This window comes from Crassostrea angulata, chromosome 7, assembly GCF_025612915.1.
Source record: "Crassostrea angulata isolate pt1a10 chromosome 7, ASM2561291v2, whole genome shotgun sequence".
Classification (NCBI taxonomy): Eukaryota; Metazoa; Mollusca; class Bivalvia; order Ostreida; family Ostreidae; genus Magallana; species Magallana angulata.
The window spans coordinates 47611183-47635663 of NC_069117.1; the positions used below are offsets into that span (position 1 = coordinate 47611183).

Consider the following 24481-nt stretch of genomic DNA (forward strand, 5'->3'; position numbering starts at 1 on the left):
AGTTAGATACCAGTATTTAAATGACAAATATACTCTAACTATAGGAAAAGAAAAGGGGAAAACTGACATTGATGACAAAATATGAGGTAAGATTCATCAAGGCGGACCGAAACATCTATGATCGAAAAATACAAAGCAAATAGCGGTAATAGTTGTTCCCGTTTTTACCTTTGGGCCAGCTGATTCTCAAAGAGATCATTTACATACCGGCAGCCCTTAAACATTAATAAAAAAATCAGAATCTTTTTTTAATGTGTTAGCTGAAAATATGATCATCTATAAAATACTTTGCATAGCAGAAAACATGGAAGATAAATCAGATTATTTGGAAAAAGAGAAGTTTATTAGTCAATGCCCCAAGTTTCTTGGGTTTGAAACTGCTTCAAGATTCTGGATCCTTGTGGTGTAAAAAAAAATAGAATTCAAAGTTACATTTAAATGATATTCTGTAACTTATATCCTATGTCAGTCAAGATAAAATACATGACCACACCTGATACTTAGTAAAAGGGACATTTTAACTTAATAGTGGTTTTTCCAGAAATGTTATTACCAATTAACACAATTTGATTTGCATTAATAGTGGCGTTTATTTTTTAAACACAGCAAGAAAGTGTAACATCATTAATACAATAATTAAACAGGTTGTACCTAGATTTAAATGGCAGATCTGTCTAACATTGAACTGAGGAAATCAGACGGGGCTTGACTAGTCAGAGGACAACATTTAGCCCATCTTCAGATCAAGTTTTGACTAACTGATTCTGTGAACAGCACATCTTTTTCAGATTCACTAGAAAGGATATCTCGATCTCCAAGATATATTTACATCGATAACTTTGAATTTGTGTAATAAATTATGGCATGATCATGCCATACAAAAAAGCAAATGAATTTAGAGGATCATTTCCTTTTCTAGATGAATACATACTACTTCAAGAGGATATAATTATCTTATTTCCTGTTGATGGTTTGATATAACTAGTTTTTTACTTTGAGCATGATAATGTTTTGTGTTTTGTTATATTAACACATCACTAAATTTAGTAATTAAATTATTGCTACTAGAAATGATTATTCTTTTGATATGCTGTTTACCGTTGGTTTTAAAATATCCTATTTGTGAAGCAAGCATAAGTTCCAGTGAGAAAAATGAAAACGATCAGTAAGTATAAATATTTTGAATATATACATAACCGAAATAATTATTTTCCACAATGAATTTATTTTCATTTTTTTCACCGTACACAGTTTGTCGTATTATATCAAACAAAACTAAAGGCTGAGAAACGTATAATATACATATAAGTTCGGTTTAAAAGTGGATCATTTTATCATCATTATTTTTTTTTAAAAACCTTTTCAATTCTGCTTGGTGTTCATAGTTCAATTCTTATAATTCATTCATGTGTATACTAATATGTACCAATAAAAACACTTCTTCGATGTTTGTTTGCAGGACTCTATGCTACCCAAACTATTTTTGGGATAATGGAGAATGTAAAGGTGAAGAGTAAAAAATCAGACATATGTAATAAAAAAGATTAATTTTCAGATTCAGCTATTAAAAAAAATGAATTTGACAACACTTTATAAATTCAGCATGCCCATCCGGATATTTTGGAACCCACTGTTCTACACGATGCCCCTATCCTTACTATGGTAAATTGTGCAAGGAAGTGTGTCATTGTAATGCTACAGATTGTGATCATGTCTTTGGATGTCAAAGAAATAATTCAGAGATTGAGACAGCAACAGGTTGGTACATGTTTAAAGATCATTTGCAGATACACGCACGAAACAAGATTGGGAAATTCATGAAGTGTTGAAAATATTATTATTATTATAACCATCATGCAAAAAGTACAATTTGGATTTTCATTTTAGGGATCATCAAATCAGATGTATCATCAACGAAAGAAAAATCCGAATATTCAACAGCTCAAACGGAATTATATGAAAAGCAAGAAGAACCCAAACACTCAACACCTCAAACGAAATTATATGATTACCAAGGTAACATGAAAAACGATAATTTAAGAATACCGGTTATAATTGTGGGTTGCGTCCTTATAATCCTAATAGTTGTAAATGGATTAAAATGAATTTCAATGCCAATTAGAAACACGGGTACATTTGAATTACCTAGAGAAGATTATGACCCAACAACCGAATATCTGGAGATTAATGAAATATTTGAACAAGAATCCGTGTCCAACACAACCAGTACAACCGTCACAGCAAGGTCTTAAACATCTCTGAATAGAGTAGAGATCAGACTTCAACTTCCGGTCAGGAATACACAACAAATCTCCTGCTTAACAAGGCCGGGTCTAATTTGTTCTGCCCTAGATTTTTGAATGAATTTTTTTTACATGAATTTCTACTGATATATTTATCATTTTTAGATATAAAAAATAAGACATTTACCACACCGTTTGTTTAAGGGGTCATCTCAAAGTTTTTTAATTTTTAATAAGGACCCTATGGGATTTTGCTTAAAATGTATCAATTTTGAACATTTTTTAAATTTTTTCTTTAACTTCTGCCCTAGGGATTTCTTTTTCTGTTCTACATATTAAAGTTATTGCTTAAAGTCATCAAATGGTCAAATAAAGAAAACCTTTTGCCTCCTGGTTTGTTCCAGGGGTCTTTTCAAATTGTTTTTGTATGCTCAATTTCCCATATTTATCAGATAATGGCTATTTTTTATTTGACAAAGGCAGAATGGTGATATCTATAGTATTATCAAAACATTCAGAGATAGTTAAGTAATAAATAAAAACATAACATCACATATTAAGGGTCATTGATATAAAATACATGGTTACTGTCTTGAAATATACAGTGAATTTAACTATATTTAGGCGGCTTAAGAAAACGTGGCAGAGGGGTCGGCTTGCTAAACCCTCTTCACGTTTTCGACCCGAGCCCAAATATAGCTTATACCTCGAGACATTTATGCTCATTCCACAATATAACATTAATTTTACACATCAAAGAGCTATTTGTAACAAATTTCGATGAATATCTGCAATTGAAATAATCACGCCATGGCGTCAACCAAGCAAAAAGATGACGTCACAATACAAATGAAATGCTGTGCGAAAGCGTGCGTACTCGATCTGTACTCGGCCTCGTTAAGTTGTTAATGTAAAGATGTTAAAGTAATAAAGAAGATTTATATTTTGTTGGTTCATGTGATCGCTCAAAATGGTTAATTTTCATACTAACGCATGTGTGAAAACTATTTATTTAAGAACGCTTTCCAGACACTTTTGGGATCAGTTTATCATTGCAATGTCCGAAACATATCTCTACGTCCAGTTCTCTCAGAAATTTTTTTCTAAGAGTAAAAACACAAAATAACCATACGTATGTGGGATTCTTTTCATTCCGCGAGTTACAGATAATAAGGTTCAGATATCGAAATCCAAATTGTGACACAAAGAAGCATGATCTCATATTTTATCAACTTATGCACAAACACATCATCTTTTGTTACCTGTATACAAAAATCATTGTAATTTATGAAAATCATAACATCATCAAAACCACTTAATCAAAACAATATAAAAGATTTCAATGCAAAGAATGAAAAAATAACCCCGAGATTGATCAACACACAACTTTGCAAAATATTAGAAAATACCTGAAATGTCCTTTTTTCCGGAGATATCGCAAAATCTTTTAAAGTTTAAGTAATTTTTTCTGATTAAATACTGTAAAAGAATATCTGAATCTAGAAAAAAAATAAAAAGGATACACAAATAACCCCCCCCCCAAAAAAAAAACTCATTAAAAATTACTTGCAACCATACATTTAATCATATATCATTATACACGTAATTGCCCATGCAAGTAGATTTTGCATCATAGTCAATTGAACTTGTTTACCCTCTTTTTTGTGATATCAAGTTTTTCAATTAAGCTAGTCATAGCAAACTTAGAAATAAAGGGTAAAATGAATCGAGGAAGTCAATCTAATAATATTAACGATAAAAAAAAAATCATTTGATTGATAATACATGCATGTTGAATTTTTTATTCTAATTTACAAGTAGAACGCCGAAAATATGGCCGTGCAACTCTTCCCTTTTTCTAACAAGCCTTTTTTCTAGTTTATTTTTTGTTCACGTCATTTTCTGACTGCCCTCTGGCTGATGCATGTATGTGCACACTATAAACATTCAAACATACTAGTACATATGTACAGTGTACACATTATAAACAATTTGTTACTAGTATTTCATATCACCAGCCAAAGTGCTAACCGAAAGTTCTCAGTTGATATACTGTAGCTGAGCAAATGATCACGATGGTTTTAATTTCACTATGTTCGCGATTTATCATTTTTCTGCTAAATTAAACCCATCGTAAATTTTAACATAAGTTTTTTTTTAAAAACTTGTTAATGCTTATATTTTGATCAACTGGTTTTCTTGAAGCCTGAACTTAAAACCATCGCGATTGGTACTTTTTGATTAATCGTGAAGTTTTAACACCGTGGAATTAAAACGACTTACAGTAAATGAAAACCGGAGGCATGAAAGCACGGGTGTACCTTAATAAACCCCACCAACTCAGACGGGTACGACACAAGTCAATTTTTTAAATTTATTACCAGACCGCTGTGAAGTTTTTGTAAATAAAACACTATTAAAATCCGGAAGTGTGAAATTATACTTATATCCGGTAACTATAATAATCAAAAATTATAGTCTAAGAGTACACAAGGGTGATTAAGAATTATATAATAATCATAATTTTAGTTACAATTATATTGAAATGGACTTTTTAATAGTTTTGTGAAACATTGTTAAACCATTATAAAACTGGTGTGAAACTTCATTTTATACTAGTATGTAATAGAACAAACAAACCCACATACGTGATTAACTAACCTCTTAAACTTTAGCTTAGTGTCATCTTCCGTAGAAAAGGGAGGGGTTAGCTCAAGTATAAGTTCTCTTATACGCTAAGAGAGGGAAGGTGAAGTTTTTCCAAAGAGAAAAAGATTTAAGGTGGCTCACTACACCATAAAATATTTTCTCAAATCAGCAGAAAATTACTTGATTATGATAGATATTATAGTCTAATAGGAAATTACTTGATTATGATAGATATCATAGTCTAATAGGGAAAAAATGTGAAAGTTTGGATGAAAAATTACATTTTCGAAAACGTTTAACTCAGCAAACATGAACAAAAGCTCCAGGCGGATTCGAACTCATGATCTGCTGATAATAAGCCCAAGAGAGAAGAATCAGTTGATTATACAAAATGTACTTGTTAAATCACGTTTCCAGTCTGACGTTTTCTTGTTCATGTCATTTGAAGATCGTGTTCGAGTGGAATAAGACCGTCTGTTTATTTCAGGTAAGAATAGCCATTGCATAGTAATTATAACTAAAGAGTGAATATTCCTTATTTCTATACACCTTATCATCAATATTATACTTCAAATTATTAGTAGCATATATAAGTTGTTTATGTATATCACAGCTTCCTTTGACTAGTTTGTTATCGTATAATAGTAGTACTGTAACTATTTTAGGTGTTTTATTTTTATTTTTTTAGTCATTGGTGTCTTGCATGAACATATATATTATAGAGACAGTGCAATACGATGTTTGGGTGTTTCAAAGCATGGTGTGATAGTTTGCTTCTGGTATATAGGTTTTCAAAGAGAAATCAGCAGAAACAGAAAGAACGACACTGACAGCAAAAGAGGAGAAGCCGAAAACGGAGAAGAAAAGGGATACATTTATACACGTTACTGGCAGAAATTTACTAATAAGATTACAACCCGTAACTTCAGTCGAACACCCACAGGTGCGGTTATAAAACAAGCTGAAGAAAGTAATTGTAATTCTTTATCATCCACGTTACAAATTTTTCTTCCAATCATAATATTAGGAGCAACGATATTTTTTCTTCTGTTGATAATCGTGATCTTAATCAAAAAAATAAAAACCATTCCTAAGACATTCTCAGATGTGGTGGACACAAATTGCGAGATTTCCCGCGGAAAAAGAACTTTCGAGACAAAGACAACACAAGCAAAAGTTATAAATAAGAAACAAAATGTGATCAGGAAAAAACATTTTGGAAGAGTGGTCCTTCCTGCTTCGTCTAATCTATTAGACATTGATCAGGTGTTCCCTAGTTCTTATGAATGTTCGGGTGAATACGTCGACCCGAATGATCCCTACATCAATACAAATGACCCCAAAGCAAGTCCAAATGACCTTGACACCAAACCTAAGTAGTTAGAGGTCTTGGCGGAGTCGCACAATACCAGCATGCACTGAAGTTAACGGTTAAGTTGTCGACATCTGCGGGTGCTAATGTGTAAATGTTCGGCATTAGGATACTATAACGTAAAGTGCAAAACCTGCAAAACCTGCCAGAGAAAAGGAAAGCCTAAACCCAAAATTTGATGATATAAATTATTGATTTTGTTAATTTTATTTTAAAAGGAGGCTGGGTGGTAAACAAATTGACCATCAAATCTACCAAAATTTCTAAGATATGACATGTTTAGCAGTAAACTATTATTAAGAAAAGAAAAAATCCATATATTTTACCTTTTAGATTTTGGTGGTTTTCTAGATCTTCTTCTTTTGGATAACAATGCAGTTTAAAATTTGTCACGACCACCAATTCGTCTAAAATACGCTGTGTACATTTTATTTTACAATAAATACAATGCTATAAAGATTTTAAAATTGATATTGATTGCAAGATAAAGGATGTACATGTACATGTATTTTAAATAATTTTTTAACTTAAGGAGGCTGGGCTGTCAACAAATTTCTAAACCAACCGATCTACCTTAAATTCTTATAATATATATATATATATTATTTAAAAATAAGAACTGCTATTTGGTAAGGACAACTTTTATAAAATTTGAATATTTTCTTCAATCTTTTACAGAGCTAATGTTTTAAGGAGACCAACAGGCATCTTTAGATGCCTACAACCGTCTAACTTTCTTTAGCAATTTCTATACTAAGTGCACTTTTCTCTAGCTTTAAATAAAAAAGTAGCTTAAAAGAAAATTAATAGAAATTATTTGAATATGTAATAAAAATTTAAGGATAAAAACTATCATTACTTATTTTCATATGCAATAAAAAGATATTAATGAAGTCAATGTAATTGCTTTATGAGTTGAAAAATTAAACATGTTTTTAAAGAAATATTCACAAGACGAATGATCTTCCACATTGAGATATATTATATCAATAAAACATCAATCTTGTCCGCGTTAACTGGCCCGTAAATGCAGAAAAATAAAGTTCCGAGCGGTGTATTGCACTTCATGATGATCAAATGTTTAAAAACAGAGAGAGAGACACCCCTGAGAATGTTAGTGTCATTCAAATTTTAGACCACGTGGTTTTATTTGACCCTTTCAGTTTCGCAGTAAAAATCGTGCTTCGTGTTTATAGTCTATTTCACAGAATCTAGGTTCTTGTAGTCAATTACAAAATCTAGATGTTTATTGATTTTAAACTTTATCTTCATTAATTGGTGAATAAAATGTGGCCTAGAAATAAATGTGACAATACAAATATTAGTTTTTGTCTGCTGTTGCAACAACTAACATGCTTAAAAGAGATCCCTTCTGAGGATTAATTTTCGATCCGCGCCTGACCTAGTAATAACATCAATAGTGAAATAGAGTATACTATTTTATGCAGAATGTTCTTTGAAAATGGCAAAATGCAAAACAGACACCCATTATTTTTTTTAAACATGGTATTGCACAATACACGCATCAAACATGGCTATGATTTTATTAAGAACCCAGTGTTTATATTTTCAATCACTCTACACGTGTTTGAACACGAACGATAAATCTGTTCTGAATATTATCGTTTGATATAAATAACTGTTAGATGGTGGAATAAGACATACATCTTAAAAGCTTTCCACGTTTTAACATAAATCAAAGTAGGATATGATATGAAAAACGACCAGTACTTACGTATTTTGAGAATTTTATCCGAACACTTATACTTCCGCTCGAAATTTCACAGGAATTGAACACATCTCGGTGAAGTCTCGTGAACTTTCATTTGAGCACCTCTGGATTTATTACGTATTTAGCAACGATAAAGAAAACATTCCGAACACATTCGCAGGGGTTGAGAGAGAGAGAGAGAGAGAGAGAGAGAGAGAGAGAGAGAGAGAGAGAGAGAGAGAGAGAGAGAGTTTAACTTAACTTAATCGTGCTTTTTTCCAGAAATATTACTACCAATAAACACAACCTAATTTTCATTAGGTATACTTTTGTTTAAACATAAAATGCTTTCTAGATCAAAATTAAAATATAGTCCTCGTTGAATATGCTTCAATTTGCTGTAGAAGGTTGCGCAAATATACAAAATACACCATAAATATACACTTCAAAACAATAACTGGAACTGAGCAAAGATGTGGGAGTGACATGCCTCAGTCATATCATTTTTTTTCAGATTCATTGGAAATCATGCATCATCACAATCCTCATTTTTCCAAAACTACTGCAATGTACATATGTATTTATATATTATTATGTATTTAAGCTAATGACTCAATTACCCGAAGTTTAAATTTTTGTTTAATGTTAAATTCTTTTGAAATTGAATTATGCTGTGATCATGCAATTGAAAGCAGGTGTATGCAGACTTAAATATAATTTCCTTCTCAGACTGCATTCACCAAACTTCAACAGGATAACTATATGCTGGAGTTGATTGATGTAAATAAAAATTCAATGTAATTTCCTGTTAAATTGTTACATGCAGCATGACAGAGTTACATGGATCTCTGTTATGCGTGTATATTGATTTATTATCATTTTAATTCATTTAAAAACATTTTTGTGACATTTTTAAGAAAATGAGTTTCCTTTTGATCAACTGTTTTTTGCTGGTTATAAAAATGTGCAATGGTAAAGCTGGTGATTGTTCCAATGAGAGAAGTGAAAACAACCAGTAAGTATAGCTTTACTTTGGATCAATGTATTTATGCCTAAACGATATATATTTTTTAATAAAACTGATATTAAACCTCGATCTCTATACATGTATTATTTGATAATCTTGTTTGTTGTTTATTCTTTAAAATCACATCAACGCAAATGTGCCTAGCCTAAGTTAGATTATTTTTGTATGTTTTATACATTGTATTGCTGTTATTTTGTCAATACTCAAAATATTACCGCTACTTTGTAGGTTTCCGTGTTGTGCGAACTTTTATTGGGACGAAGGAGAATGCAAAGGTACATGTATTAAAATATATATTACAATATATTTCATTATATATTATATTTATATCATATAGTGATATAGAATATATTCCAACTTTCATTTAGCGAAATAAACATGACAACTGTTTATTAAATACAGAATGTCTACCGGGATATTTTGGAATGAACTGTCAGTCACGTTGTGTTCACCGTACCTTTGGCAAACATTGTATGAATACCTGTGACTGCAATATCTCGGATTGTGACCACGTCAGTGGATGTCAAGGAAATGATACGGAGATTAAGACAACAGCAGGTATGTACAAAATACAAATACACAAAGCATTCAATTAATATATTCATGAAATGAAATTGTGAAGATTCACATATTTTAATGAATAGCATAACATGAAACATTTTTAGTGAACACGAGGTCATGGGTATCTTTGTCCGTCAACCCAAATTTCCCATGGAGCTACAGTTCTGCAGCTACACCAGACTACTCAACAGAAAAAGAGGAACCATACAATGACCGAGGTTTGAAAACCAAAAATTTAAAAATGCCAATAATAATTGTTGGTTGCGTCATTATACTCTTAATACTCGTAAATGGAATAAAATGGATCTCTAAGCCAGTTAAAAAAGCTCATATTATTACAAATACAATGGAAGATAATGACCTTCCATCCATATATATGGAAATTGATGAAAGATCTGAACAAGAGTCTGAGTCCAACACAATGCGCACAAATGTCACATCAACATCTTTCACGTCTTTGAATGGAATAGAAACCAGACGACCGCAACTTCCGGTCAGGAATAACCAATTAAACTTCTGGTAAAGAGATTATGGTTTATGCGATAATAAAACAATATACTGTATACATACGTGTATCTTGCAATGCATATCCTATCATATTGCCTATATATGGTATGAACTCTTTATAAATTGAAAATGTAACAATTTTTATGATCAAAGTCGAGTATTAAAAGTATTGCCAAAAGCAAACATGTTCTCAATTGCATAACCCTGGCCAAGGGTGACAATCCACGGTGTTTGCCCTCTATAATCCAGGCAAGGTCCCAATGGTGTCCTCCTTGAATGTAACTCGTTTTAAGGTATTACAAAAATCCCTGGTTGTATCTCCCTGTATCACTTAGATCCAAAATATTTACGTACTGAGAAGATGTAGCCAGATTATTTATATTGAAACGCATAAAGGATTACTTTATAATTTTTTTTCACGTGAACTTTTAATTAAAATATATGTAAAAATACATACTTGTTAGGTAAACCAAAATTAACAAGTTGAAAAGAATTAAACAGAGAAAAAACTATGGTAATGCTGATTATTATACTACGATGATAACTTATTATCACATTACATGTATTATAACTCCTCTGAATAGTAAAAAAATAAGGTGAATCAATCACATTAACTCTACTGTAGGATTTAAGAAAACAATGTTTAATTATACCGACACGTGCTTATATGTTTGACTAATTTGTAAATAAAAAGGACTTCTTTATTAAATACATATATGCTGACCAATTCTTTTAGATGCTGAATATATCAGAATGTATAGTAATACAAATTGCTTGCAATAGCTTTACACGTTAATTAAGGCAAAACTGCTCGATTTCAGAAGCAAGAATTCTTACAACACTTCAGTGAATTTTTAATTAAGGGGGATGTACGGCCATTTTGTGCATTTGAGGATAAGAATGTAAATATTTCTTGAAATGGTTTGTTTCTGCCCGAAACTGGCCAAAAATGTTGCCAAAAGATATAAAAGCAATAAATATGAAGTCGCAAAGTATGCATAAAAACAGGACAATGCCCTTTTAAGTTTTAATCACTTAAAGCAGCTGTTGAACTGCGCAACCACAGACTTATTTTGAAAGAGCGATCGAAACTAATATGGCGACCAAGTGCTTTTATGAATTCGTGTCAGCTTTAAAAGCAACCGTTTGAAGCGTGTTGTGATGCAGGATTACTACACGAAACAAACTTTTTTTGCATTAGCTGCATTTCGTGCACAAGAATAAAATACCTCTTCACAGTACACTTTTGATTTGTAATTTGTGACCATAACTTAAAAAACCATTGAACATACAGTCGAATTTTGTATAGTAGATAAAAAACGAGAACTCAAAGGGATCTACGTCATTTACTATTAACTTAATCTTTATTTACCAAGCATTTGGCCATCTTTTTAAATACATTAAATGCCGTTAGTACATTCGTAAGTACATTATGTTCTTAAATGTATCTGTAATACTAAATGATACCAGAATTTCCATCCAATTATTTACTGACCTGTCATGCACAGATTCCAAGTCTGGAAATCAATGAAATTACAGTTACGCTCATGCCGTGATATGTATTACATGTGTATACTAGTACAAGAACAAGCTCAAGAATAAACACAATGCATGCAGTATTTGGATTTTTTAAAACTTCTAATTTTAACGACGTGAAATTACAATTAAAATATTTTTTTTATTTTTTGTTTGTTTGCGTCTTCATATGCAATATGACGGCACTTTTGAAGTCTTTAAAGAATCTCTGCCAGGATAGAAAATTACCAAAATTATTTTTTGACCAAGGAGTTAGCTTAATTGACGATGTTAATGAGGTAAGTTACAAATATTGTCAATAACACACAGTTTTTGGTATTTACGACGATTTATCTGTACAAATATAATAAACAATCGCCAGTTTGAATGGGGATACAATTTCTTGCAAGGCAACATGCCAAAGACATTTGTCATATTTCTCACTATCCGTATGTGATATGAAGTATATATGGGCAAACTCATAAACAATCTGATTAAAATACAGAAATGATATAAGGGAGAAGATAATAATAGTACCACCCTTTTTTAAGGCACTTCACAAGAATTTCTGATGATGTCATACATTGGGAATGACGTTTTCTTTGATTTAAAAAAATCATAGATAACAGTTAGATACCAGTATTCAAATGACAAATATACTCTATCTATAGGAAAAGAAAACATTTAAGACAAAATATGTCGTAAGATTCATCAAAGCGGGCCGAAACATCACAGAGCGCATAAATAGAAAGCAAATAGAGGTAATAGATGTTCCCTTTCTTTTAGTTTTAGGCAAGCTGATGCAAAAAGAGATCATTTACACACCGGTAGCCCTTAAGCATTAAAATAAAATCGAATGTGTTAGTTTAAATTTTATCATCTATAAAATACTATGCATAGCAGAAAACATGGGTGATTAATCAGATTAATTGGTAAAAAGGGGAGTTTAGTAGTCTAGTTTCTTGGGTTTGAAACTGCTTCATGATTCGGGATCCTTGTGATGTAACAACATTAGAATACAAAGTTATATGTAAATGATATTCAGTCACTAATAAACTGTCTCAAGTCAAGATAAACGACATGACCATACCGGATACCTGGTAATAGGAACCTTTTAACCTAATCGTGGTTTTTCAAAAATGTTGTTACCAATTAACATAATTTGATTTGCATTAGTAAGGACGTTTATTTTTGTTAAACACAAAAGAATTTCTAGATTATAGATTGCGAAGATTAATAATTTGAATATCGTTTTTTTGATGGTGGTGATGGTAGGGTTATATAAATTCACTGTTTTTTGCAGATGCACAGACCAACAGAGGAAAGCAGACGCGCATTGACTAGTCAGAAGACAACATCTAAGCCACATCTGCAGATCAAGTTCTGATCAACTAACTCTGTGAACAGCACATCTTTTTCAGATTCACTGGAAAGGATGTCTCGGTCTTCAAGATATATTTACATCGATAACTTTAAATTTGTGCAAACAATTATGGCATGAGCATGCCCAAAAAATGCAATTGAATTTAAAAGATCATTCCCTTCCCTAGATGAATACATACTACTTCAAAAGGATAAAATTATCTTATATCCTGTTGATGGTTTGATATATCTAGTTTTTGACTTTATGCATGATAATGTTTTGCGTTTTGTTATATTATCACATTACTATATTAAGTAATTTTATTAATTGCTACTAGAAATATTTTTTCTTTTGATATGTTGTTTCCTGTTGGTTTTCAAATATCTATGCTATTCAAACTTTTTTTTTGGATAATGGAGAATGCAAATGTAAATAGTAAAAAAAATCAGACGCGTGTAATAAAAAGATTAATTTAAAAATAGTTTAGGCAATTTTTAGAATACGCAAAAATGAATATGACAACACTTTATAAATTTAGCATGCCCATCCGGATATTTTGGAACGAACTGTTCTACACCATGCCACTATCCTTACTATGGTAAATTGTGCAAGGAAGTGTGTCATTGTAATGCTACAGATTTTGATGTTAAAGAAATAATTTAGAGATTGAGACAGTAACAGGTTTGTACATGTTTAAAGATAATTTGCAGATACACGCACGAAACAAAATTGGGAAATTTATGAAGAGTTGAAGACGGAAGACCCTTCTATTATTGTAATGTTTCTTTTTCACTTTTTTTTTTATTCTTTTTTTTTCTTTACAATTTTTGTGCAAAAGATTTCTCAGAGATGGGTGGTCTGATATTTGTTAAATTTTCAGCATCGATCTATTATTATATAAACTTGATACGCTTTTTTTTTATTCTGTAAAAATCACTTCCTGTTCGGACTTATCCGCCATTTTGTCATTTTTTAAAAAGTTCTTGTCCACACATTTTCTCAAAAACGAGCAAAGATAGGAAGCTGAGATTTTCAGAAATAATAGATAACATGAACATCTAGCCTCACGAGAAAAATCATTGTCCAGAAATTCCGAGTACGGAAGCTAGCAGGGGTCAAAATATAGGACACGTTTTTGACGAATACTTCTTGTCTACACATTTCCTCAAAAACGAGCAAAGATAGGAAGCTGAGATTTTCAGAAATGATAGATGACATGAACATCTAGCCTCACGAGGAAAATTATTGTCCGGAAATTCCGAGTACGGAAGCTAGCTGGGATCAAAATATAGGACACATTTTTGACGAATACTCCTTGTCCACACATTTCCTCAAAAACGAGCAAAGAAAGGAAGCTGGCATTTTCAGAAATGATAGATGACATGAACATCTAGCCTCACGAGGAAAATCATTGTCCGGAAATTCCGAGTACGGAAGCTAGCTGGGGTCAAAATATAGGACACGTTTTTGACGAATTCTCCTTGTCCACACATTTTCTCAAAAACAAGCAGAGCTAAGAAGCTGAAATGTTCATAAATGATAGATGACATGAACATTTAGCCTCACGAGGAAAATCATTGTCCGCAAATTCCGAGTAGGGAAGTTAAATTTTAAAACTCAATGAATGTGTTATAATGACCTCAGACTAATTTTAAAACATATTATCTAAGTTGCACTTTAATTCTGCGTCTAATAAAATCGTTTTCAAATTGATGGGATGAAATTTAATTTTTTTGAAAATTTTTAATTTAATTAATTCGTAATAAAATGACCTCAGACTAATTTTAAAACATAATATCTAAGTTGCGCTTACAATTTTGTGTCCAATGAAATCTTTCTCGAATAAATTAGATGAAATTTAATTTTTTTGAAAATTTAAAATTTAATTAAATCGTGTTAAAATGATTTCAGACTAATTTTTAAACATGATATCCAGGTTGTGCTTACAATTCTGCGTCTGATGACATCTTTTTCGAATTGATTGAATAAATTTTAAATTTTTGAAAAAAATTAAATTTAATTAATCTTTATAAATTGACCTCAGACTAATTTTTAAATGTAATATTGAAGCTGCGCTTACAATTCAGCGTCTAATGACATCTTTCTCAAATTGATTGGATGATTTTTAAATTTTTAAAAATTTTTAAATTTAATTAAATCGTGTTTAAATGACTTCAGACTAATTTCAAAACATAATATTTAAGTTGCACTTACAATTCTGCGTCTGATGACATCTTTTTCGAATTGATCGAATGAATTTTAAATTTATAAAAAAATTTAAACTCATTTAAATCGCGTTAAAATGACCTCAGACTAATTTTAAAACATGATATCTAAGTTGTGCTTAGAATTCTGCGTCTAATGACATCATTCTCCAATTGATTGGATGAATTTAAAAATTTTTAAAATTTTTAATTTCATTTAAATCGCGTTAAAATGACCTCAGACTAGTTTTGAAACATGACTACTAAGTTGCACTTACAATTCTGCGTCTAATGACTTCTTTATTGAATTGATTGGATGATTTTTAAATTTTTTGAAAATTTTAAGTTTAAGTAAATCGTGTTAAAATGACCTAAGACTAATTTCAAAACATAATATTCAGGTAACGCTTACAATTCTACGTCTGATGACATCTTTTTCGAATTGATTGGATGAGTTTTAAATTTTTTCAAAAATTTTAAACTCATTTTAATTGCTTTAAAAAGACTTCAGACTAATTTTAAAACATAATATCTACGTTGGGCCTTAATTTCTGCGTCTAATGATGAATTTTTAATTTTTAAATTTTTTTAAATTTAATTATTATTATTATTATTGTTGTTTTTATTAGCATCATCATTATGTAGAAAGTACTATGTGGATTTTCATTATAGGGATCACCAAATCAGAATTATCATCAGCGAAAGAAAAATCCGAATATTCAACAGCTCAAACGGATTTATATGAAAAAGCAAAAAATAAAAAAATTCCAAACACTCACCATCTCAAACAGAATTCTATGATTACCAAGGTAACGTGAAAAACGTTAATTTAAGAATACCGGTTATAATTGTGGGTTGCGTCCTTATATTCCTAATAGTCGTAAATGGATTAAAATAGAAAGACCATTAAAATCCGGAAGTGTGAAATTATACTGTGTTAAAAAAAGACATATCCGGTAACTATAATAATCATACATTATAGTCTTAGAGTACTAAAGGGTAATTAATAATTATATAATAATCACAATGTTAGTTAGAATTTTATCGGAATGGACTTTTTAGTAGTTTTATAAAACTTTGTTAAACCATTATAAAATTGGTTTGAAACTTCATGCTAGTATGATATATAACACACAAACCAATGCAAACACGTTATCACATAACCCCTTAAACTTTAGCTTAGTGGCAATCTTCCGTAGAGAAGGGAGGGGTCAGCTTATATATGTTCTCTTATACGCTAAGAGAAGGGAAAGTGAAGTTTTTCCATAGGGAAAAAGATTTAAAACCAAAGTAATTTCTAAATAAAACTCATTTTCTCAAGAGGGAGAAAACACAAGTGCTTTGTATATGTTGACTGATCTTCTTCTCAGGTCCTTCGTGGTTTTTTAAGCTGTTTCTCATTACGTTGAAAGAAGAATGAGTTGACTATACTTGTTAAATCACGTTTTCAGTCTGAAGTTATCTTGTTCATGTCATTTCTCGTGTTCGAGTGGAATAAGAACGTCTGATAAGTTCAGGTAAGAATATCCATTGCAAAATATATAACTAAAGAGTGAATACTCCTAATTTCCATACACCATATCATGAATATTATACTTCAAAATATTAGTAGCATATAGAATTTATCATGTATGTCATTGCTTCTGTTGACTAGGTTTTTTTAATCGTATAATAGTAGTACTGTAGCTATTTGTAGGTGTTGAAACAATATTTTAGTCTGTAATTGGTGTCTTGCATGTATATTAAAGAAACATTATATAAAAGATTTTTGATGTTTTAAATCATGGTGTGATAGTTTGCTTCTGGTTTATAGATTTACAGAAAAAATTGAGCTGAATCAGAATGAACGACACTGACAGCAAAGGAGAAGAAGAAAAAAACGGAGAAGAAAATTAATACAAGTATACACGTTACTGGCAGAAATTTACAACGGAGATTACAACCCACAACGTCATTCAAACACCCACCGGTGCCATTACAAAACAAACTTAAGAAAGTAATTGTAATTCTTTATCCACGTCACCAATGTTTCTTACAATCATAATATTAGGAGTAACGGTGATTTTTCTTCTGTTGATAATCGTGATCTTAATAAAAAAAAATAAAAACCAGTCACATGACATTCTCAGATACGGTGGACGCAAATTGCGAGATTTCCCAAAATCTCCAAAAAGAACTTTCGAGACACAGACAATACATTGTCAAGCAAAAGTTATTAATCAGAGACAAAATGTGATAAGGAAAACATTTTGGTCGAGTGGTCCTTCCTAAATTAGACGTTGGTAAGGTGTTCCCTAGTTCTTATGAAGGTTCGGGTGAATACGTCGACCCGAATGATCCCTTCATCAATACAAATGACCCCGAAGCCAGTCCAAATGACCTTGACACCAAACCTAAGTATTTAGAGGTCTTGGCGGAGTCGCACAACACAAGCACTGAAGTTAACGACTTTAGTTGTCGACATTTGCGGGTGCCAATCTGTAAATGTTCGGCATCAGGATACAATAACGTACAGTGGAAAACCTGCCAGAGAAAAGGAAAGTCTAAACCAAAATATGACAATATAAATTATTGATTTTGTTAGTTTTATTTTAAAAGGAGGTGATCAACAAATTAACCATCAAATCTACTTAAAATTTCAAGACATGATTTGTTTAGCAATGCTCAATGTTAAGTATAGAAAAAACATATACATGTATCTTACTTTTTATATTGGGTAGTTTCATAAAATTTTAAATAGAGTCCAAAATTAACTTTGACCACCAAACCCCTCTCAGAGACGCTATGTACAATTTATCTTACACTAGATATAATAAGAATTGATATTGATTGCAAGATAAAGTTAACTGATTTATTTAGCCTAAGGAGGCTGGGCGGGCAACAAATTTATAGATCATTCGATTTACCTTAAATTCTTAAATATTATTTTTAAGGAATGCACTATTATTTGTTAAAGACAAATTCCATAAAATTTGAATATTTTTAAAATCTTTTACAGAACACATCATTAAAGGAGACAAATAAAGTCGTTAGATGGCCACGACAGTCTAGCTCTCTTTTGCAATTTCTTTTTTAAGTGTGCCTTTTTCTAGATTTAAATCAAGAGTAGCTTAAAAGAAAATCAATAAAAATATTTTGGATATGTAATAAAAACTTAAGGATAAAAACTATAATTACTTTTTTAATATACAATAAATAGATATTAACGAAGGAAATGTAATTGCTCAATGTGATTGAAAAGTAAACAAGTTTTCAAGAAATATGGGCTTCCCTTTTGTGATATATGATATCAATTAAATGATATAAATCTTGTCCACGTGAATCAACTAGACCGTAAGTGCACAAAAATAAAGTTCTGAGCGGAGTAATGCACTTCATGTCTTTCAAACAAGTTTTAAACTAAAATGCATAAACATGAAAACATATCTTAAAATAACAAAAAGAAAACCTGATATTACACACACGCAAGTTAAATTTGTTTTTATTTTAATTTTATTACCGAATGGAGAACTAAGGAACCGAATCATTTTAGAGTGCATGAATGCAAAGCGAACTGCAAAAATCTGCAGTGTAATTGTTTTTGTACTGATGTACACAGAGACTAACCAGTGGAAAGCGGTGGTACTTGAAAATTAAATGAAGAGAGAGAGAAAGAGAGTGATATGAAAGAAAGAAAGAGAGAGAGAGAGAGAGAGGGGAAGAGAGAAAGAAGACGTTCATCCCGTTAATTTATTAATGCGTGAGTCAAAAATTACATTAACAATTAAACACTTTTTTGCAGTTGACCTAGATTTTTGTTTCATCATTTACAAAAATGTGGGGCTATGACTTTCCATGACGTTAGTTCTTTGGGTTTAAGACAGCTTCATTATTTTGAGTCAATGTAACAGAAAATTAAAGTACCAAAATATATAGTTACATGATATTGCGTACCGTGCGTTTTGCACAATCTTGAAATATAGTTCAACTACATGACTATTCTTTGCAAGTTACATTCAAACTTAATCGTGTTTTTTCACATTCTGATTTGCATTAGTAAGGATTTTGATTCTTTGTTAGCACGAAATAATTTCTAGACCAATGACTGAGAATACTTTCTTTAAACATAAAAATTCGTGATAATGGTTGAGTTATAGTCTCCTTTTTAAAGCAAATTAAAACATTTTCATTCGGACCTATATTTAAATATGTTCAAATCAAAATAGAGTCCCCTATTAAAATTGTTTCGATTTGCCTTAAAATGATGCACAAATATACAAAATACACGACAAATATACACTACAAAATAAAAGCTGGAACTGAGGAAAGATTTGGGGAATGACTGGCTTCAGTCATAACTGCATATCCAGTTTCAGTTCCTATTAACTGACCAGGTGGACAACTCGAATTCTTTTGCAATTGAATATGTTGAATGCAATTGTATGTAGACTTAAAGGTAATTTCCTTCCCTAACGACTTCATCAAACTTCAATAAGATAACTATATGTTGGATTTCCTGTTTGTACAATACCATAGTTTCAGTTCAACTGTTACATGTAGCACGGCAAAGTTACATGGATCTCTGTTGTATTTTGTTTTATTTTCATTTCAGTGTAATTTTAAAGAAATGAGTTTCTTTTGATAAACTGTTTTTTGTTGGTTATAAACATCTGTAATTGTAAAGTTATTTATTGTTCCAATGAAAGAAATGAAAACAACCAGTAAGTATTACTTTACTTCGGATAAATGTATTTATGCCCAAATGATGTATGATTTTAAATGGAATAGATATTATACCTTGCTTTCTAAATTATTTTATCGTCTGGATTGCCTTTTACTCTTTAAAATCAAATCCACGCAAATGTGTCTAGCTCAAGCAAGATCAATTGATATTTTATACAATTGTATTGCAGGTATTTTATCATTACTCTGAAATATAATTTTGTAGGGCTCCGTGTTGTACACACTTTTACCGAGACAAAGGAGAATGTAAAGGTTTTGATATTTATATAAAAATATATTTTATTACTTATCATATTTATATCATATAGAATATATTCCAACTGCTTTCTTTTAGCAAAAATTAACATGACAGCTATTTATTAAATACAGAATGTCCGCCAGGATATTTTGGAATGAACTGTCAGTCACGTTGTGTTTACCCTATCTTTGGCAAATTTTGTATGAATACCTGTGACTGCAATATCTCTGATTGTGACCCCGTTTATGGATGCCAAGGAAATGATACAGAGATTGAGACAACAGCAGGTATGTACAGAAGCATTTAATTTATATATTCATAAAACGAAATTGTGAAGATTTAAATAGTTTAGTGAATGATATAATGTGGAATATCAATTAGTGATCACGAGGCCGTGGGTATCTCTGACGTTCAACCCGAATTTACCGTGGAGCTACAGTTCTCAAGCTACACCGTATTACTCATCAGAAAAAGAGGAACTTTACAATGACCAAGGTTTGAAAACAAAGAATTTAAAAATGCCAGTTATAATTGTGGTTTGTGTCCTTATATTTTTAATAGTCGTAAATGGAATAAAATGGATCTCTAAGCCAGTTCAAAAGCTCATACTATCACAAATACTATAGTACAACAGAAGATAATAACTTACCAACCGTATATACAGAAATTGATTAAAGATCTGAACAAGGGACTGAGTCCAACACAATGTGTACAACCGTCACATCAACTTCTTTCACGTCTTTGAATGGAATAGAAACCAGACGACCGCAACTTCCGGTCAGGAATACCCAATTAAAATTCTGCTTAAGAGATGATGGTTTATGCGATAATAACTCAATATACTGTTTACATACGTGTAAATATGTGAAATGCCGTTAGTACATTTCTTGGTACATTAAGTTCTTAAATGTATCTGTAATACAAAATGATACCAGAATTTCTGTCCAATTATTTACTGACCTGTTGTGCACAGATTCCAAGCTTGGAAATCAATGAAATTACAGCTACGCTCATGCCGTGATATGTAATACAAGTATATACTAGCACTTATTCTGATCAAGCTCAAGAATAAACACAATGCATGCGGTATTTGGATTTTCAATTTTAATTTTAACACCGTGAAATTACAATTAAAATATCTTTCTTTTTTTGCGTCTTCATATGCAATATGGCGATACTTTTGAAGTCTTTGTAGAATCTCTGCCAGGATTGAAAAATTATTTTTTTGACCAAGGAGTTAGCTTAATTGACAATGTTAAATGAGGTAAGTTATTAATATTATAAATAACACAAAGATTTTTGTATTTACGACGATTTATCTGTACAAATATAATAAACATTCGCCAGTTTGAACGGGAATAAAATTGTCTTACACGGCTGTTAAGACAATGATTTGCAATAACATGCCAAAGACACTAGTCATATTTCTCACTATCCGTATGTGATATGAATAAAATATGGGTAAACTCATAAATGTAATGGGTCTCTTAATAAACTTTTGGCGTGGCGAAGTTTCTCTCACTTATCCATGTTGCTATTTTGATTGGTTTGATAATCAATGCAATCTAGTTAAGGTAATATTCATGTACAAAAATATTGTGTTTCATTCAGCTTTTAATTCAACCATACATATTCAGATAATACACCAAGTCGTTTGAAAATTGTTTTTTTAAATTTTAGAATATTTCTTCCTGTTTTGAAAATAAATATCTTTGCGATGTGCGTAACATCTCTTGATGGCTAATTATGGCAGGAAAAAAAATCTCTTAGTGATGTCTCTGATCATCAATACAGAAATTAATGCCAAGGAAATGATATTAGGGGGAAGGAGGTCAATGTTTTTAGACCATAATAGTATCATCCTGTTTTAGGTACTTCACAAGAATTTCTGATGATCAATCGTGTATGAACATACATGGAGAATGACGTTTTCTTTGATTTAAAAAATCATAGATAACAGTTAGATATCAGTATTCAAATGACAAATATACTTTCACTAAAGGAAAAAGAAGACGATGAAAATTGACATTGATGACAAAATATGTAGTAAGATTCATCAAAGCGACCGAAACATCACAGAGCGCATAAATAGAAAGCAAACAGAGGTAAAAGATGTTCCCTTTCTTTTAGTTTTAGGCAAGCTGATGCAAAAAGAGATCATTTACACACCGGTAGCCCTTAGGCATTAAAATAAAATCGAAATTTTTCTTTAATGTGTTAGTTGAAAATTTTATCATCTATAAAAAACTATGCATAGCAGAAAACATGGAAGATTAATCAGACTGATTGGTAAAATGGGGAGTTTAGTAGTCCATGCCCTAAGTTTCTTGGGATTGAAACTGCTTCATGATTCTGAATCTTTGTGATGTAATAACAATTAGAATACAAAAAGTGTATATTCTGTAGCTACAGTGTTAGTCAAGATAAACTTCATGACCATACCTGATACCTGGTAAAAGGAACCTTTTAATCTTATCGTGGATTTTCAGAAATGTTGTTCCCAATTAACATAATTTGATTTGCATTAATAAGGAGGTTTATTTTTTAAACACAAAATGATTTCTAGATTAGAGATTGCGAAGATGAATACTTCGAATATTTTTTTATGTAGGTGGTGGTAGGGGTATGAAAATTCTATGGTTTTTTTTTCAGATGCACATACCATTTCCAATGTAAATTGTAGCAAGAAAGTGTAGCATCATTAGTACAGTAATAAAACAGGTTGAACCAAGATCTTAATGGCAGATGTGTTTAAGATTAAACAGAGGAAAGCAGACGTGCATTGACTAGTCAGAAGACAACATCTAAGCCACATCTGCGGATCAAGTTGTCACCAACTGACTCTGTAAACAACAACACATCTTTTTCAGATTCACTAGAAAGGATGTCTTGGTCCCCAAGATATATTTACATCGATAACTTGAATTTGTGTAATAAATTATGGCATGATCATGCCACAAAAAAAGCAATTGAATTTAAAAGATCATTTCCTTCCCTAGATGAATACATACTACTTCAAAAGGACAAAATTATCATATATCCTGTTGATGGTTTGATATAACTAGTTTTTGACTTTGAGCATAATAATGTTTTGTGTTTTGTTATATTAAAATACATGTATATATTGAGTAATTTTATTTATTGCTGCTAGAAATGATTTTCCTTTTAATTTGATGTTTCCCGTTGGTTTTAAAATATCCTATTTGTGAAGCAAGCATAAGTTCCTGTGACAAAAATGAAAACAATAAGTAAGTATAATTACTTCGAATTATGCGTAACCGAAATAATCATTATCGAAAATGAACTCATTTTAAAAATTTGTATTTTCAACAGATACAGTTTGTCGTATTTTAATCAAGCAAAATTAAAGGTTGAAAAACATTTAATTTACATAAATGTAATGTATACAAAGTTTGGTTTTAAAATGGATTATTTTTTTTTCATTTTTTTTCTGAAATACTTTATTAAATCTGCTTGCTTTTCATAGTTCAATTTTTATAAAGCAGCTATTAATATGCACCAATATAAACAATTCTTCGATGTTTGCTTGTAGGACTCTATGCTATTCAAACTTTTATGGGGATGATGGAGAATGCATATGGTAAATTGTAAAAAAAAATCAGACACGTGTAATAAAAACATTAATTTAAAAATAGTTTCTGCAATTTTTAAAGACGCAAAAAAGATTATGACAACACTTTATAAATCCAGCATGCCCATCCGGATATTTTGGAACAAACTGTTCTACACCATGTGATTGTCACTATCCGATGGTAAATTGTGCAAGGAAGTGTGTCATTGTAATGCTACAGATTGTGATCATGTCTTTTGTTATAGTTAACATAGGAGATTACAACCCGCAGCGTCATTCGAACACCCAACGGTGCCATTACAAAACAAACTGAAGAAAGTAATTGTAATTCTTTATCATCCACGTCACAATGTTTCTTACAATCATAATATTAGGAGGAATGGTGTTTTTTTTTTTTGATAATCGTGATCTTAATCAAAAAAATAAAACCAGTCATAAGACATTCTCAGATGCGGTGGACTCAAATTGCGAGATTTCCCGCGTAAAAAAAAAGTTAGTAATCAGAGACAAAATGTTATAAGGAAAAAACATTTTGGTCGCGTGGTCCTTCCTGCTTTGTTTAATCTATTAGACATTGATCAGGTGTCCCCTAGTTCTTATGAAGGTTCGAGTGAATACGTCGATCCGATTGATCTCTACATCAATACAAATGACCCCGAAGCCAGTCCAAATGACCTTGACACCAAACCAAAGAACTTACAGGTCTTGGAGGAGTCGCACAACACAACGGGTTAAACCTGCCAGAGAAAAGGAAAGTCTAGACCAAAATATGACGAT

The 24481-nt window shown here is 31.2% G+C and overlaps 1 protein-coding gene and 2 pseudogenes across 1 annotated transcript; all 3 read left to right on the forward strand.

The window, feature by feature from the left end:
- Positions 1-1070: 1070 nt before the first annotated feature.
- LOC128191377 (uncharacterized) lies at positions 1071-6272 on the forward strand (annotated as a pseudogene).
- A 2533-nt stretch (positions 6273-8805) lies between these two features.
- On the forward strand, positions 8806-10221 carry LOC128191557 (uncharacterized). Its single transcript, XM_052863689.1, has 4 exons — positions 8806-8990; positions 9231-9277; positions 9405-9560; positions 9668-10221. The coding sequence occupies exons 1-4, from the start codon at positions 8896-8898 to the stop codon at positions 10084-10086; spliced, it is 717 nt and encodes a 238-aa protein (XP_052719649.1). The 5' UTR covers positions 8806-8895; the 3' UTR covers positions 10087-10221.
- Positions 10222-11782: 1561 nt separating this feature from the next.
- LOC128191378 (uncharacterized) lies at positions 11783-24439 on the forward strand (annotated as a pseudogene).
- Positions 24440-24481: the final 42 nt, after the last annotated feature.